The sequence below is a fragment of the Castor canadensis genome, chromosome 12, assembly GCF_047511655.1.
Source record: "Castor canadensis chromosome 12, mCasCan1.hap1v2, whole genome shotgun sequence".
Classification (NCBI taxonomy): domain Eukaryota; kingdom Metazoa; phylum Chordata; class Mammalia; order Rodentia; family Castoridae; genus Castor; species Castor canadensis.
The window spans coordinates 21,684,725-21,699,688 of NC_133397.1; the positions used below are offsets into that span (position 1 = coordinate 21,684,725).

Below are 14,964 nucleotides of genomic sequence, written 5' to 3' on the forward strand. Positions count from 1 at the left end.
TGTTAGTTGTTGGTCTCACAGCACCGTGGGGTGCTATGAGAAAGCTGAAAGAAAGGCTGCCAGATCCAGGATTGCACGGAGTGTAAGTTATCTGTTCACTGACAGAAGTGTGCACCGAGCAGCGGCAAGACCAGTTGAATTCCCACAATCTAGGTCAGAAAGAAGGGCATTTTTATGGGTTAGGATAAAAAGTGACTTTATCCTTACTGGAATATACCTGGTTTGTCTTAGTATCAAAGAGCCAGGCACATCCCTGGAGCGAGGGTCTGATTATAAAGCCTCACATATGACTCTAGTGGTTTTACATATTGATGGTCTCCTGGGAAACGATGCATGAAAACCTAGCCAGTGTTACTCAGGGGCCATGATGGTGGTTATGAGGGCTCTTTCTATCCATACAACTACGCTATATAAATCCACAGATCTTATTTTGGGTAAGTTGTGAAAAACAGGAACATATATATATATATATATATATATATTTTTTTTTTTTTAAAGAACTAAAAATAACTCAAAGTAAGCCAATATGTAATTATCTTCACATCATTAAAAAAGCATTTCTACTAGAATACAACATACATATTAATGGAAAACTGTGTAAGCGACAAAACAGGGAATTTAAAAATAAGTTACATGAACTGGTGGAGTGGCTCAAGTGGTAAGAGCACCTGCCAAGCAAGCATGAGGCCCTGAGTTCAAACCCCAGTGTAGCCAAATAAATAAAGTTACATTAAAAAAAATCAGGGTGGGAGCAACTACTAAAAACCTATGTGGCTCTATAAAGAAAAGACAAAACAGTAACCATACAGACAATGGGACCAGCCCAATTAAACCTCCACAGACACTCCCACCAAGAGTCACAGTCAATAGCACCTTTCAGCCATCAATCCTGACACTTTTCCTATTTCATGATAAAGGCAACACAACTTTCAATACAGATCAATTTTTATCAAACTAGACATTGAATCCCAGAGATGCTAATTTCATAATTATTTTAGTGTAGGGAAGAAGTGTCTTCATAGCCTTGTCGTGGTAGCATGGCGTCATCATCCCTAACACTGTGGAAGGAGGCAGCTTATGAATCCTCTAAACCAGGTGCTTCTTTCACTAAAGGAGGGCACTGCAGGACTCCAGGTTCTTCTTTAAAATGTGTATGCTCTCTCTTTAATTGTGATCACTTCTTTGTTCAACCATCAATATGCTGAGGAGAATTACGTAAGTGGCAATGCAATTTCTACTTTGCCTTGAGACAGTTCTTCACATTAAGAAAAAAAAAAAGTGGAGGAAACAAACTGCTCAGGAAACACCCATTTAAAAAAAAAAAACCCAAAAGTCATTGAACTTCATCCTTGATGCAAGCTTTGTCCCAACAGTCTCATTTTTTGGTCTGTCAGTGGTTTCTATTTCTTCTGAGGCTTCTCTTTCTCATCATCGTCAAAAACTTAGGAAAACTTAAGTTTCTCTAAACTGACACAAGCTTCTCAGACGTCTCCAAAGATGACATATTTCAACATGCGGACTGACTTTTTTACAGGAATTTGAATTGGGTAAAAAGCAACTGGTGGATTGTAATTTCAAAGGCTTGACGATTACGTCTGTCATAGGTAATCTGCAGAATACTAGACAGCACTCAGACCATTAACTGCAATTTAAAAACCTCTTCAATGTTTCGAATGGTTTCCAACATTAGTTTCTCCTCAGAACACTCAGATTACAATTAAATCAAAGATTACCCCTGTAACTGTCATCCGCTTGTCAGATATCATCTTCACTGAAACTTTGTATATATTCTCTTCTCCATTCAGCCACTGTTTTACTCAAGAGCAGCACCCAGAACTTGATCAGCACCCAGCCTGGTCTCCAGGAAGCATCTTGTGTGTACAGGCTTGTGTGCATCCATCATGTACAAGATTGCCCCCAGGTACGGCATGGGCAGCCTGTCACCTGGGGTACTGATGCCACTATAGCAGGGCGGCTAAACTGGAACTGAAACCTCAGGAGAGCTGCCTGTGGTTCCTTCCTCATGCTGCTCCTTCCTCACATCGCTGAAGGCACTGTAATACCTGCAGGAGGACAAGGGACTCAGCTGGAGTGGGAGAGGAAGGGTGAGGCCCTAGGATCAATCCCTAGTATACAAACAAACTAACAGAAAAACCCCACAGGACATTCTTACACCAGGGTAAGTCTGCAAACATCATCAGAATGCATAGCCAGGGAGGAAATGTGACTTATGTTTTATTAGAATAAACTAAAGCATGGCGGTATCTTAATATGCTCAGAGATGACACTGATTGCCATTTATGTTGAGAAAGGGGAAAAAAGTTGTACAAAACTAATCAGCCTAAGCGTACCCAAATTCGGGAAGAACATGTCCTCAAAAGGTACTGAAATAAAGCTGAGTGAACTCTAAACAAATCGTAAATATTGTTTAAAGTTTGAATTCAGATAAACATGAGTTCTTAACTTTAAATGCAGAGAGGTATGCGTGCTAGTTGCTTTGCAAATCAAACTATAACAAAAGCTAAAGATTTCTTCATTACCTATTTTAATTTTTTATTTAGCTAATTTCAGACTTACAGAAAGGTTACAAGAAGTACATTATCTGCATGTATGGAACCCCTCATTTTGTACAACTAATATAAGCTAACAAAAATAATTTTTAAAAAAGATTACAAAAATTTCCATGACCCAGACTGTTTCATGTTAGCACTGCTTAAGGTCTTCCTTTATCCTTCAATACTTCAGAATGAATTTCTTAAAAACCAAAACATTCTCTGACGGAATGAAACACAAATATCAAAATCAGGAAATTAACAATGATAGCTGTAAACTTTGTTCAGACTTTCCCAATTGTCCTAATAGTGTCTTTTACACCAAAATTAAGTCTTTAGCTTTGTTTTCTTTTGTGATAATGGAGACTGAACGTAGAGCCTTGAGATTGCTAGGCAAGGGCTCTACCCCTCGAGCCATGCCCCCAGTCCTTTTGCTTTTTCTTTGTACTTTTTCAGATAAGTCTCCCATAACTTTGCTGATGCTGGCCTCAAACTGAAATCCTCCTTTCTCAACCTCACAAGGGACCACAGATATTCACTGTCATACCAGGCTTGTTTTTGAGACAGGGTCTCCATAAATGTTGTGCTAGGACTGAACTCAAAATTGCAATCCTCCTGTCTCCACTCCTTTAATCTGGAACTTTTTTTTTTTTTTGTCTTTTATGACATTGACATTTTTGAAGCATACAGTGAGTTACATTGTAGAAATCCCTGTATTTGAGTTACTCTGATGTCTGCTCAGGATTAGATTCAGTCTGTGACTTCCCACAGGAGAAGCAGATGGGCACTGGGCTTCTCAATACATCCAGATGTCAGTTTCTTCCTTTACTGGAGAAATGGACTTTGATGGTTGGTGGAAGTGATGGCTGGTCACATTTTCCAACTGTACAGTTACTATTTCCTTTGGTAACAAATAAATGCCCTTCTGGGAAGATGCTGTTAGCCTATGTCAATGTCCTACTTGCCTGACTCTTAACACAGATTTCCCTTAATTTCCATCTTCAAGAGCCTTCTCAGCATAGCCTTAAGCTTCTTTAGTATCTACTCTCTCTCTTAACAAATGGACACTATAGCTAGTATAAATTTGACCCCAGTCTTTGGGATAGTTCATCTCAGGAACACACTCATACCAACCACTATGTGAAGACCACAAAAAGTAATCAAATCCATCTTTCTGCCACCCGACAGAGGCAATGCACCCTTGAAGGAGTTTTGCCAGCAGTGACTTCTGTACAGCACTCCTTGGCACAGGGTTGGGGAAGCAATGATCCAGTACTGCTATAGTTTTCTGTCAAATTTCTTGCATTTCACAGTTTAAAAGAACTGGTTTGGAAAAGTAATATATGTCTCATATTAATAATGTAAACACTTTTTAAACATTTTTCTTTAAAACACTTCAAATGTTACCTTTTGTTTTCAGAAAGACCCCACTTTCTCCACAATACAGTTCTCAGGTAGATTTGTAACACCCTTTTATTCACCCGCCCCTCCTTTAAAGGGCGTTTTCCTGCCCTGCTCAAGACCTCATACCCTAGACTGGGAGCTGTCTGCTGAAATCCGCTAGAAGGTAGAGGTCAGCACTCTTCTGGTCCGAGATTCTGTCAAATGGTCCTTACCTGCTGTGGAAAACAGGTGCGGACTGAGTGCTCTGTGTAACCAAAAGACGGCCCTTCAAAGACAGCTGTCGGGAGCTTCAGAACTTCCTTCAGAAACTGGTCAAACTTGCTAAATATCATTAAGCCATTGGAATCTGACATCTGGGAGAAAATATCTACGAGAACAAAACCAAATAAAGTCAAACTATAAGAACGTATCAGCTTTTTATAAATGGCTCTGTTACTTGTATATTACTAAAACAAAATGCCACTCGAAAGTACTACAAAGTTACTGTGATTTCCCTTCATATTAAAACCATTCTCATTCCTATTAACATTGTGGGTTTACTTTGCTGACAAGGCTCCTCGATCACATTCACTGAATAGTCTATCTAAACATCAAGTCAAATAACCATTCATGTTATCTGACATGCATAACTGAAGGATATAAAATTTTTCATTTTATTTATTTAGGCCACACTTTGTATCAAGAAAAATTTGTAACAGCATGTCTTCATCCCTTAGTATTTGTGTTTATATAACACATATTCATGTTTGAGTATATGACTATATTAGCATTTTGGTAATAGAGTATGAAATTGTACTATATTTACATATTCATATACTTATGATGTAACTGTGTATCTGTGAGAGAATAAATTTGATGGTAGCATAAACCATGTTTAAAATATTCTATTCAGTGAGTTCCAAATAGAATGGAAAAAAAAAAAAGAATCCACATAAATTCTCCTATCCCAAGATACTTTCATATTATAAAACTCCATTTTCATATAAAGACTGGCCAAGAAGATGGGAAAGAAGTTTCTAGAAAGATGACCATTTATCTTCAGGTGGAGTTCTTGTCTCCGGTTATTCCCATCTTTTCATCCATAGTTGGGAATGAGAGGAAAAATAACCAAAATCTCAAAACAATATGAGAAAGAAACATGACTTAAACATTTTTTTAAAACTATTGAGCTTCCTTACAAAAAAAAATGAGTTAAATACGCACAGAAAATTGAGAATTTTTCAAACATAGAATTTTGAAATTTGGCATTCTGCATATTCATAGTGAAGAGGTATATAAGAAATCTATGTCTATATTTTAGATAAATGTAATTATATATACAATTATACACACATACATATACGCATTGCTCTTTAAGTTCAATTTGGGGGATTTTGCTGAAGCATTAAGTGAAGATAAAAATTAGAACACAATAATAAAAAATAAACTGTTAAGATTATCATTCCATAAGGTAATTTTTAAGACATGAGAAAAGGGGAATTATCAAAGGAAATAAAATCTTCAGTCTAGTCTCTCACAACAGTTGCTAGCTTTTATTAAAGAGGAAAAATATTAAATATACACACAGGAGGAAAGAATCCAATGAGAGGCTCGAAGAAGTATGGTACTAGTGGAAAATCAATCCATTAATTAAAAACACCAACTAATTTCGTATTATTGGTCCAGTGCCAAGCACTCCCCAGGTATTTTGAAACACAACAAAAAAGTAGTAGCATACATGGTCCTTACCCCCAAGAAACTTTCAATATAGCTGGGAAAATAAGACACATATTAAACAAAGAAAAATTGAGAACTACACTGGCTAAATACAACAGAAAGAATGGAAGCAGAAAGAGATTTGTTAAAGCCCCACCTTGAGCCAGGCACCATGCGGAGTCTGCCTTAGCCACTCAATACTCATTATCCTCTTCTTTCTCAGTAAACAGCACTAATTCCATTTTAGCAACAATGTACCCAACTGATAGAGTAAGCTTCCCAGCCTCCTTTTTGCAAGGTGAAGTCATAGGACTAAGTGCTGGCCCAAGAGACTTAGGCAGAGGGATGATGAGGGACTTTCAGGAGGGCTGAAGGAAGTGAAGTAACTGGAAACACAAGACCAAGAAACCTTGGGTCCCAGAAGACAAAGCCTCCAAAGCAGCCCTGGCCACTCTACCTCTGGGGCCTCTGTTAGGTAAGAGAAAAATAAACTTCAACCTTAAGACACTATCAATGTAGGTTTCTGCTTTTGTGAAACAAATCTTAATTCTAAATGCTACTATGTATTTTACCAAACATCCCCTTGTTTTAAGCAAAATAGGGCAGACTCATAAACAAATTTATCATATTTTCTCTCATATATAGACTCAGCACAAGGGGGAAGGGAGGACAAAAGAAGGAAATCGGGGGGAGTGAAAATGATCAAAGTACATTATACACATGTACAAAAATATAATGAAACCTATTATTTTGCACAATCATAATAAAACCCATCATTATGTACAGTCAATATACACTAATAAAAATTTTATAGATGAGCAAATTATCACTTAGATAGGTTAACTTCTAAGATCAAAAAGTTAGCAAATGGCCAGGCACAGTGGCTTAAGCCTGTAATTCTAGCTACTTAGGAGATGGAGATCAAGAGGATCATGTGTTCAAACCCAACCCAGCCAATGGCTGGGTGTGGCAGTACATATCTGTCATCCCAGATACTCAGGGAGGCACAAATAAGAGAATCATGGTCCAGACTGGCCCTATCTCAAAGATAACCAAAGCAAAAAGGGCTGGTGGAGTGGTTCGAGTGATAGAACACCTGCCTAGCAAGTGTGAGCCCCAAGTTCAAACCTCAATACCACCAAAAACAAAAATTAATAAATGACCAAATCAAGTTTTTAACCCACATCTATCTATCTGACTCCAAAGTAAATTAAATTTCATTACACCAAGAAATAATTTAGATACAAAAATATATGGGCACAAAACTGTACCTAAAAAAAATTAACAAAGAGGACAAAATATACCAATTTCAGAAATGTGTACTAGAACAAGTAGACTAAGAACTTTATAATAAGCATAATAAACAAGAGACATTATCAGTATGAAACAAGAGCCACAAATCATAAAAAAAAGACTGAATTTGATATACTATGGATGATAGATACAGAAGCATAAAAATCACATCACAGATGATATAAAGAGTAGCATGGCGGATTGACAGACTCTAGGAAAGCAGATGGGAGGACTGACAAACTCTTCTAACAGGAAGGGGAAAAATTAAAGAACTGAATCACATGTGAGAAACATTAACAGTTCCAGAAGAAAATAGCACTCACTTCAACAGATCACACACTAAAACTGGAACCATATAGAGAGTAGTGTGGCCCCACACAAGGATGACATGCAAATTCATGAAGCATTCCATTAAAAAAAAAAAATGACTGGCTCAGTGACTCATACCTGTAATCCTTGGAAGGCAGAGATCAGAAGGATTGCAGCTCGAGGCTAGCTTGAGAAAAAAGTTTGGAAGACCCCCATATCAACCAATAAAAGCTGGATGCAATGGCACATGCCTGTCATCCCAGCCACAAAGGAATGAAAATAGCAGGATTACAGTCCAGGCTGGCCTATGCATAAAGGTGAGACACTATTGAAGAGAAAAGGGGCAAAAAGGACTGGTATGTAGCAGTAGCGCGCCTACATACCAAGCAGAAGCCTCTGAGTTCAAAACCCCAGTGACACCAAAAAAAAAAAAAGAAAAAAAAGATGACACATTGGCTGAGAGTATAGTTCAGAGCATCTGCCTGCCATATGTGAGGGCCTGGGTTCAAGCCCCAGCACTACAAAAAAATAATAATAATAATAGTAAGAGAGAGAGAGAGAGAGAAAGAGAGGCTAAGTCTCTAGCTTGAGAAATGCTGACAACCAAGTGAAATAAACAAACTGGAGATAAAGGTACCATAGGTAGCTTTGAACCTAACTATCTGTACTAACCAGCACATGTTCAAGTAGACCCATCCTGCGGAGAGGTCAAGAACAGCTGCAGGTGGAGGGAGATCTCTGATATGAATAGTTGATGCTGTCAAAGGAAGGAGAAGCCTAGCTGGTAGGATGTTTAAACTGCTCGCTGCTACTCTTATAAGGAAAAATAACCATTCGTGAAGGCTGAATGAGAACAAGAGGTCAGATGGGATGTGGTAGACACTTCAAGGCACCCACTCAATACCTATCCCAGTCTTGATCACTAACTGAGCCCAGAATGTATTTAGAGTGGCAGAGTGCTATCTTAAAAAATGGCTTCCCAGTCACCTTTGCACTTTGTAAATCTAGAGTAGATTTCTGGAAAATCATTTCTTCTCTCATCCAAGAATGAGTACATGAGGCCTGGGACAAAGGAAGAAAGCCACACAGCAGAGCAGGAAGACAAGAAGAACTGGAATATTTAATAACATCCTGAGGTCACAGTACCAACTGTGAACTTACCACCCTTTGGACTAATTCTTTTTATTTATTTATTTATTTGTATTTCTTTTATTCATACGTGCATACAATGTTTGGGTCATTATTCCTCCCTTCCCCCTGCCCCGTCCCTTTCCCCCACACCCCCTCGCTTCCAAGCAGAAACTGTTTTGCCCTTATCTCTAATTTTGTTGAAGAGAGTATAAACACAAAAAATATGGAACGCTTCACAAATTTGCGTGTCATCCTTGCGCAGGAGCCATACTAATCTTCTCTGTATCGTTCCAATTTTAGTTTATGTGCTGCTGAAGCAAGCACTGGACTAATTCTTACTACAGAAAAATGAATCCCAATGTATTCAAGCCACTGTTAGACAAGTTTTCTGTTGCTACTCAAACATTAACAAGTAGTTAACTTATAGCCATTAATGGCAGAAATACTCAAGACCAGAGAGTTCAGCTACCAAGTACATAAATATCATATATGCAGCTGCACAGCCACAAAAACTCAGATGGATAGATCCACAACAAAAAATTACCCAGAACTCAGAGTAATAAAAGAAAGTGATTGGATAGTGAGATGACTAACCCATCCACGAAAAGGTACTATTTTCTATTACACTTAGTTGTTATAGCCTATGAATAGCTTCAAAGTAGTATGTATGTATGTATGTATTGCAATACTGAGCTTTGAACTCAAGGCCTCTGGCTTGGTAGACAGGTGCTCTTGAACCACACACTTTTTGCTTTGATTTTCACGTAGGATTTAAAATTTTTGCCCACACCAGCCCGGATTACAATCCTCCTAACCTAAGCCTCCCAGGTAGCTGGGATCACAGGTGCATGCCACCAAGCTCATTTGTTTGCTGAGATGAGATTTCAGTACCTTTTGGCCAGGCTGGCCATGAACTGTGATCCTCCCAATTTCTACCTCACAAGCAACAGGGATTACAGGTGGGAGCCACCATGCCTGCTTAAAGTAGCCTGCCTAAAGTACTAAATATGTTTAATTCATTGACAAAAAAAAAACTACAATTCAATATGCTCATATTATAAGAAAATAAGCAGAAAGGTGTTCATTTGTTTTGATAAAATAAATAGCGCTAGATCCAAAACTTGAAGGCCTAAATAAATTCTTAGGCATAGTAAACTGAAGGTCCAACTCATTACTTCTTGAGTTTGACACAGTATTTTTTTAAAAATAGGCTTCTCTAATCTGTAAGAAAAATGGTACAAAACGATTGACAAAGAGTTTAAGTTACTGTGGTTTACTACATACATATAGGATTTTAATAAAATAGAAGAGACAATGATATTTAATAAAACTATAAAAAAATTAAACTGGAGCTGGCAGTGCTAAAGAGCTTGCTTAGCATCCTTATGGCCTGGGCTCAATCCCTAGCACAGCAAAATCAACAAAATAAAAAATAAAAAGCCATCAGTCCTCTAATTACAGCCCTATAGCTTTCTGGCATTAAGTGTAAACTGCTTCCCAGATCATGATTAATATCCCCGTAATACTCTTGATATTTACACATCTCTCAAAAAAAGGTATTTAATACCCCAACAGTTGTTTCTAGCTAAAAAAAAATAGGTGTTCTCTCTTGTAAAAACAAGAACAAAAAACCTATATGCAACTATTTCTGAAATAGTCAACCCTTTGTGTGATGGGTAAAACAATGCTACTGGTTTACCCTCATCATGTTTTTATTTTTTGCTGGTGATAATGACCCTTGTTTCACTGCTTGCACATCTACCCAGCTATTTCCTCTCCCCCTTCACCCTCACATGACCAACCACCCACCCGCTTCTACAAGGTAACAGGGCTGTTCAGACCAGAGTCAGGTCTGTAAATAACGAGCCATTTCCTTTTCATGTTCGTGGTCGCTGGCAAGTGATTCTCATCTCCTGTTGTCCTTCTGTCCAGTGACTTAAGACTTAACTCAAAAAAACACGTATATACATCTGTATGTTTATGACTACCTATACACAACTAAATCCAAGTGCAGGCTGTATTCAACACTCGTTCAAATCCCTTCGCATTCTTTACACCTGAACAGGGCTGGGCAGGTCAGGATGCTTGGGGCTTCTAGTGCTCACTCCGTCTGTTCTGCCTTACAGAAGACTCCAGGCCTCCCTTGGCTTTTACTTTTCTTTTCTTCTCTTTTTCTTACTCATAAAATGCAAATGTTAGCTGCATTTCTTTATTTGCTTCCAGTTCTAAAACATGTTAGTTATCAGAGAAATGTAACCACGGGCACCACTTCCATCTACTGAGGAGACAAGTGGCCAAGAGAGCCGGGAACTCGAGTACTAAGTGACAAGTGACTGCACAGCCATGGAGGAGGCTGAATTTTGAGCAGGTGAAACTGCTTAGTTGTAACTTCAGAAGAAGGCCCCTTTACAGTCTGTTAATAAAAATGTCAAGGAAGCAAACAAGTGAAATCAGGGAGAACAGTCAATTCTGGGTAAAAACAGGGAAAAAGGACCTCAAGTCATCTTTTCTTTGACTACGCAAAGTGTGGTTTCTCAAAAACACGTAAAAGACAAGTAATATAAGTTATTACTATTATAGAACCATTGTGTTACAACCCAGAGATAGCATTTGAATATGTTTTATTTGTCTATGTGCATAATAAATGCCTGCAGAAGAACCACATTACATTCATGCACTTTGATCTGTAACTTTTTTTTATTATTTTTTGTGGTGTTGGGGCTTGAACTCAGGGCCTATATCTTGAGCCACTCCACCAGTTCTTTTTTGTGATGGGTTCTTTTCAAGATAGGGTCTCAGTAACTATTTGCCCGGACTGGCTTCGAACCATGATCCTCCTGATCTCTGCCTCCTGAGTAGCTAGGATTATAGGCGTGAGCCACCGTCACCCAGCTGTAACATATTTTAAAAGACATTATATTCAATCATTCAGCCCAAAGTTTAACTGAGCTCTCCCTTTGGGACACTAGAGTTGATTCAAGTTTTCATATATTATAAAAAGTGTTGCAGCATATACACCTAAGACTTAGGCTGGAGGTTGGGTAGAGCACGGCAGGCAGAAAGACTGCTTGAGCCCGGAGTTTGAGATCAGCCTGGGCAACATAAGATGCCAGCTCAAACTAAATAAAAATAAATACATTAATATGTATGTGTATATGTGCGATGCACACACCCCTAAAACTTGAGGTACAGCTCTTGTTATTCTTTAGGACAAACCTCACAAGCAGACTGAATGAAAAGACATGATTTTTTGTGGATATGAGTATTTTTAATAATGTAGCACTACTAGTTCTTTGTTGCTGATTTGTTTTTGTTTAGTTTTACTTTTTCCTTTGCAGTACTGGACTGTGCTTATTTACCAGCAGGGCCTCCACCACTTGAGCCATGACCTCAGCCCTCTGCTTTTTAGCTATTTTTCGAACAAGATCTCACGCTTATGCTGAAGCTGTCCTGGACATGATCTACTTATGCCACCTGAGAAGGCAGGCACGCACTGTTGCAGCCAGCTCCTACTGTTGAGGGGCTTGCTAACTCGCTGCCTGGCCTGGGCTGGGACCGAGATCCTCCCAGTCTCTACCTCCTCAGTACCTAGGACTATAGCTGGGATTATAATGTTATAAAACTAGTTATCACTAGTATTTTAAAATGAAGTTTAAAGATTTTATGAATTGTTTGCCTTTTAGTACAACTAGATGGGGCTTGAATAAGAGGAGATTAAATTTGTTAGAAAACAAACAGCAGAGTTAGATCAAGTAAACAAATCACAGTTCAATAAAGTAAATCACATAGTTCATTTAATGGACAATTACATGTGGTTTAATAAATAACGGACTTTTTAGTCTGCAAGTTTTGTTCTCATGAGTTATAATGTGGGTTTCTAACACTGTTAAGCTTTGATTATGCTTTAGTAAAAACTATCTTGTTTGTAAGTCATTAGTATTCAGAATCCTGATATAAGTTACCTTTCAATCTAGGATGCAGTCTTTAATGGCCACACAGAGAACCATTTCTGTAACTGAGTAGCACCTGGGGACAGAAACGCTTTTAGGACAAATCTGAAAAAAGAAATCTAAGAAATATTTCCAACTAAAAGCACAAATACTTATTAAGCCATTTCAAAGGCTATGTTAGCATTGAAACAAACAAAAACATGCCAAATCAAAAAGGTGGTGGGGGAAATTTTGTTTAAATTCAAAGGAAGGGAGGGAGGGAGGGAAAAAAAGAAGGAAAGAAGGAAGGGAGGGAGGGAGGGAGGAAGGGCTGAAGTATATTTCAGGCACCAGAAAACCTAACTGTAGTGGAAGCATTACTGGAGGTAACGGTCAATGGGAGGAGGCGGGAGCAAGTCTGAAGAAATGAAACAATGGAACAGTAAGAAGAGAGTGAGTAGCAATGAACTGTCATTAGACGTTACACCTCAGCGTTATTTCTTACTTTTGTCTGCACCATTATTCAGCCAACTCAACCAGGGAGGCCACACCTGAGAACCACAAACATAAGCAGAAAAGGTTCTCCTGACAGCCCAAGGTGGCGTCATAGTATAGATTTCAGGAGCTTCTCTCAAAATGGAGCAATCACTTTAAATCTTTTCCTTAAATAGAAAGCTAAGAAGTTTCATCATTTTTTCCTGGCAGGACTTATGAAAAGTAGTGAAGCAGAAGCAACAAGCGACTTCTAGCGATCACAGCTGCTAATGTCACTGGTTAGCCATGGAGAAAGGACACACACCCCACCAGTGATGACAAGTCAAAGCTGAAGAAGTGCAGTACAGCTGGCCCCTGAACGGCGAGGGTTTCAACCCCCCGGGACACTTATACAAGGTTTTTTTTTGGGGGGGGGTGAGGGGTGATTTCCACAATTTGGAAAAAAAAAACTCAGGTGAACCTCGTGACCTAGAAATACAGAAAAATTTTTTTAAAGTTATGAATACATAAAATACATATAGATAAGTCTCCCTTGTCATTTACAACAAAACACACAAATACATTGTGAAGTTAAAACTTAGACAAACAGACTGCACAGAGCACCATTCACAGTCAAGAGAAATGTTAACAAATGTAAAAATGCAGTCTTAAACATAACTGCAGTTGGCAGTGTGACTCAAAAGCTAAAATGGCTGCACAGCAAGCATGAGGCCCTGAGTTCAACCCCCAGTGCTGTGAGAAAAAGAAGAAAACGTAAATTAACTGCAGCACCCGCTGCACAGCTGTAAGAATTTCACAGCCCCCCACCTACTGCTATTATGGTGAGCTCAAGACTCACGCACATCTGTGTAAAACGCTACATGACATCTCTGTGTGGGTGATGGATTTCTCCAGAGAAGTGCACGTTGAAGCAAAAAGTGATAACTCAAGATTCTTGCATATTTTTTGCTACATATAATGTATACGACATACAAAATATATGTTGATTGACCATTTGTATTATTGGTAAGGCTTCCAGTCAATAGCAGGCTACGAATAGTTAAGTTAGTCAAAAATTTATGGCTGGGTGCTGGTGGTCCACACCTATAATACTAGCTACATGGGCAGCTGAGATAGAAGATCCAAGTTCAAAGCCAGCCCAGACAGCTTGAGAGACTCCCCCACCTTCTCCAAAATAACCAGAGCAAAATGGAATGGAGGCTTGGCTCAAATGGTAGAGTGCCTGCTTTACAAGCATGAAGCCCTGAGTTCAAACACCAGTCCCATCAAAAAGCAAAGATATTTGTGGATTTTTTACTGGGAGGGGTTGGCACCTGTATGTCTGTGTTGTTGGAGGACCCACTACAGTCTCAAAACATGAGAAGGGACTAAACAACCCAAAGCTTCACCATTAGTCCGAAATGCACTAGAGCATGCCATGAACTAAGAGATGAAAGATGTTTCAATTAGGATCAGTGAGTCTGTTTAAGACAGAAGAGGAAAAACAGAAGCAGCAGAGCTTTTTTATGTTTTAAATGGTCCTGAGGTTTGAACTCAGGGCTCTGACCTTTCTAGGCAGGCACTCCACCAGCTCTACCACTTGAGCCATGCTTCCAGCTGTGGAGGCCACATTTTAAAGTGGCTTCCACTTTGGATGATTAATATTTAAAAAGTAGAGCTAGGCTTCAATACCAAAAAGTTTGCTTAGGTTGAACATCTCATTCCCAAGCCAAGATAATTATAGGGCAATAAAAACGAAACAGAGCTACAGATGGTACAGAAACTATAATTTTGAGCAAAGGAAGATAAATAAAAAGAACCCAAATAGCCACAGCAATTCTGAGCAAAAACGGCAACACTGAAGGTATCAGAATACCTGACTTCAAATTATACTGCAGAACCCTAGTAACAAAAACAGAACATAGACCAACTGGATAGAACAGAGAACTCAGAAATAAAGTCATGACTATAGCCATCTGACCTTCAACAAAGGTGCCAAAAACATACATTGGGGTAAAAGACAGCCTCTTCAACAAATGATGCTGGGAAAACTGGACCTCCACATGGAGAAGACTAAAGCTAGAGGCTATCTCTCACCCTGCACAAAAACCAATTCAAACTGGATCAGAGACCTTAATGCAAGACCTGAAACTCTGAAACTACTAGAAGAAAACACT

The 14,964-nt window shown here is 38.8% G+C and overlaps 1 protein-coding gene and 1 non-coding gene across 17 annotated transcripts in view; both read right to left on the reverse strand.

Annotated features, from left to right (window-relative positions):
* Positions 1-14,964, reverse strand: part of Dtnb (dystrobrevin beta) — a 269,435-nt gene that overhangs the window by 166,778 nt on the left and 87,693 nt on the right. For all 16 annotated transcript variants that reach the window (XR_012439625.1, XR_012439626.1, XM_074049317.1 and 13 more), the window contains one exon: positions 4,169-4,323. Coding sequence is in view for 14 of the 16 variants with exons in the window: in XM_074049317.1 (XP_073905418.1) it covers positions 4,169-4,323 (155 nt within the window). In the remaining 2 variants the exon portion in view is untranslated. The remainder of the gene's footprint in view (positions 1-4,168; positions 4,324-14,964) is intronic.
* On the reverse strand, positions 8,602-8,708 carry LOC141415154 (U6 spliceosomal RNA). Its single transcript, XR_012440168.1, has one exon. It is a non-coding gene; the product is annotated as a U6 spliceosomal RNA (small nuclear RNA).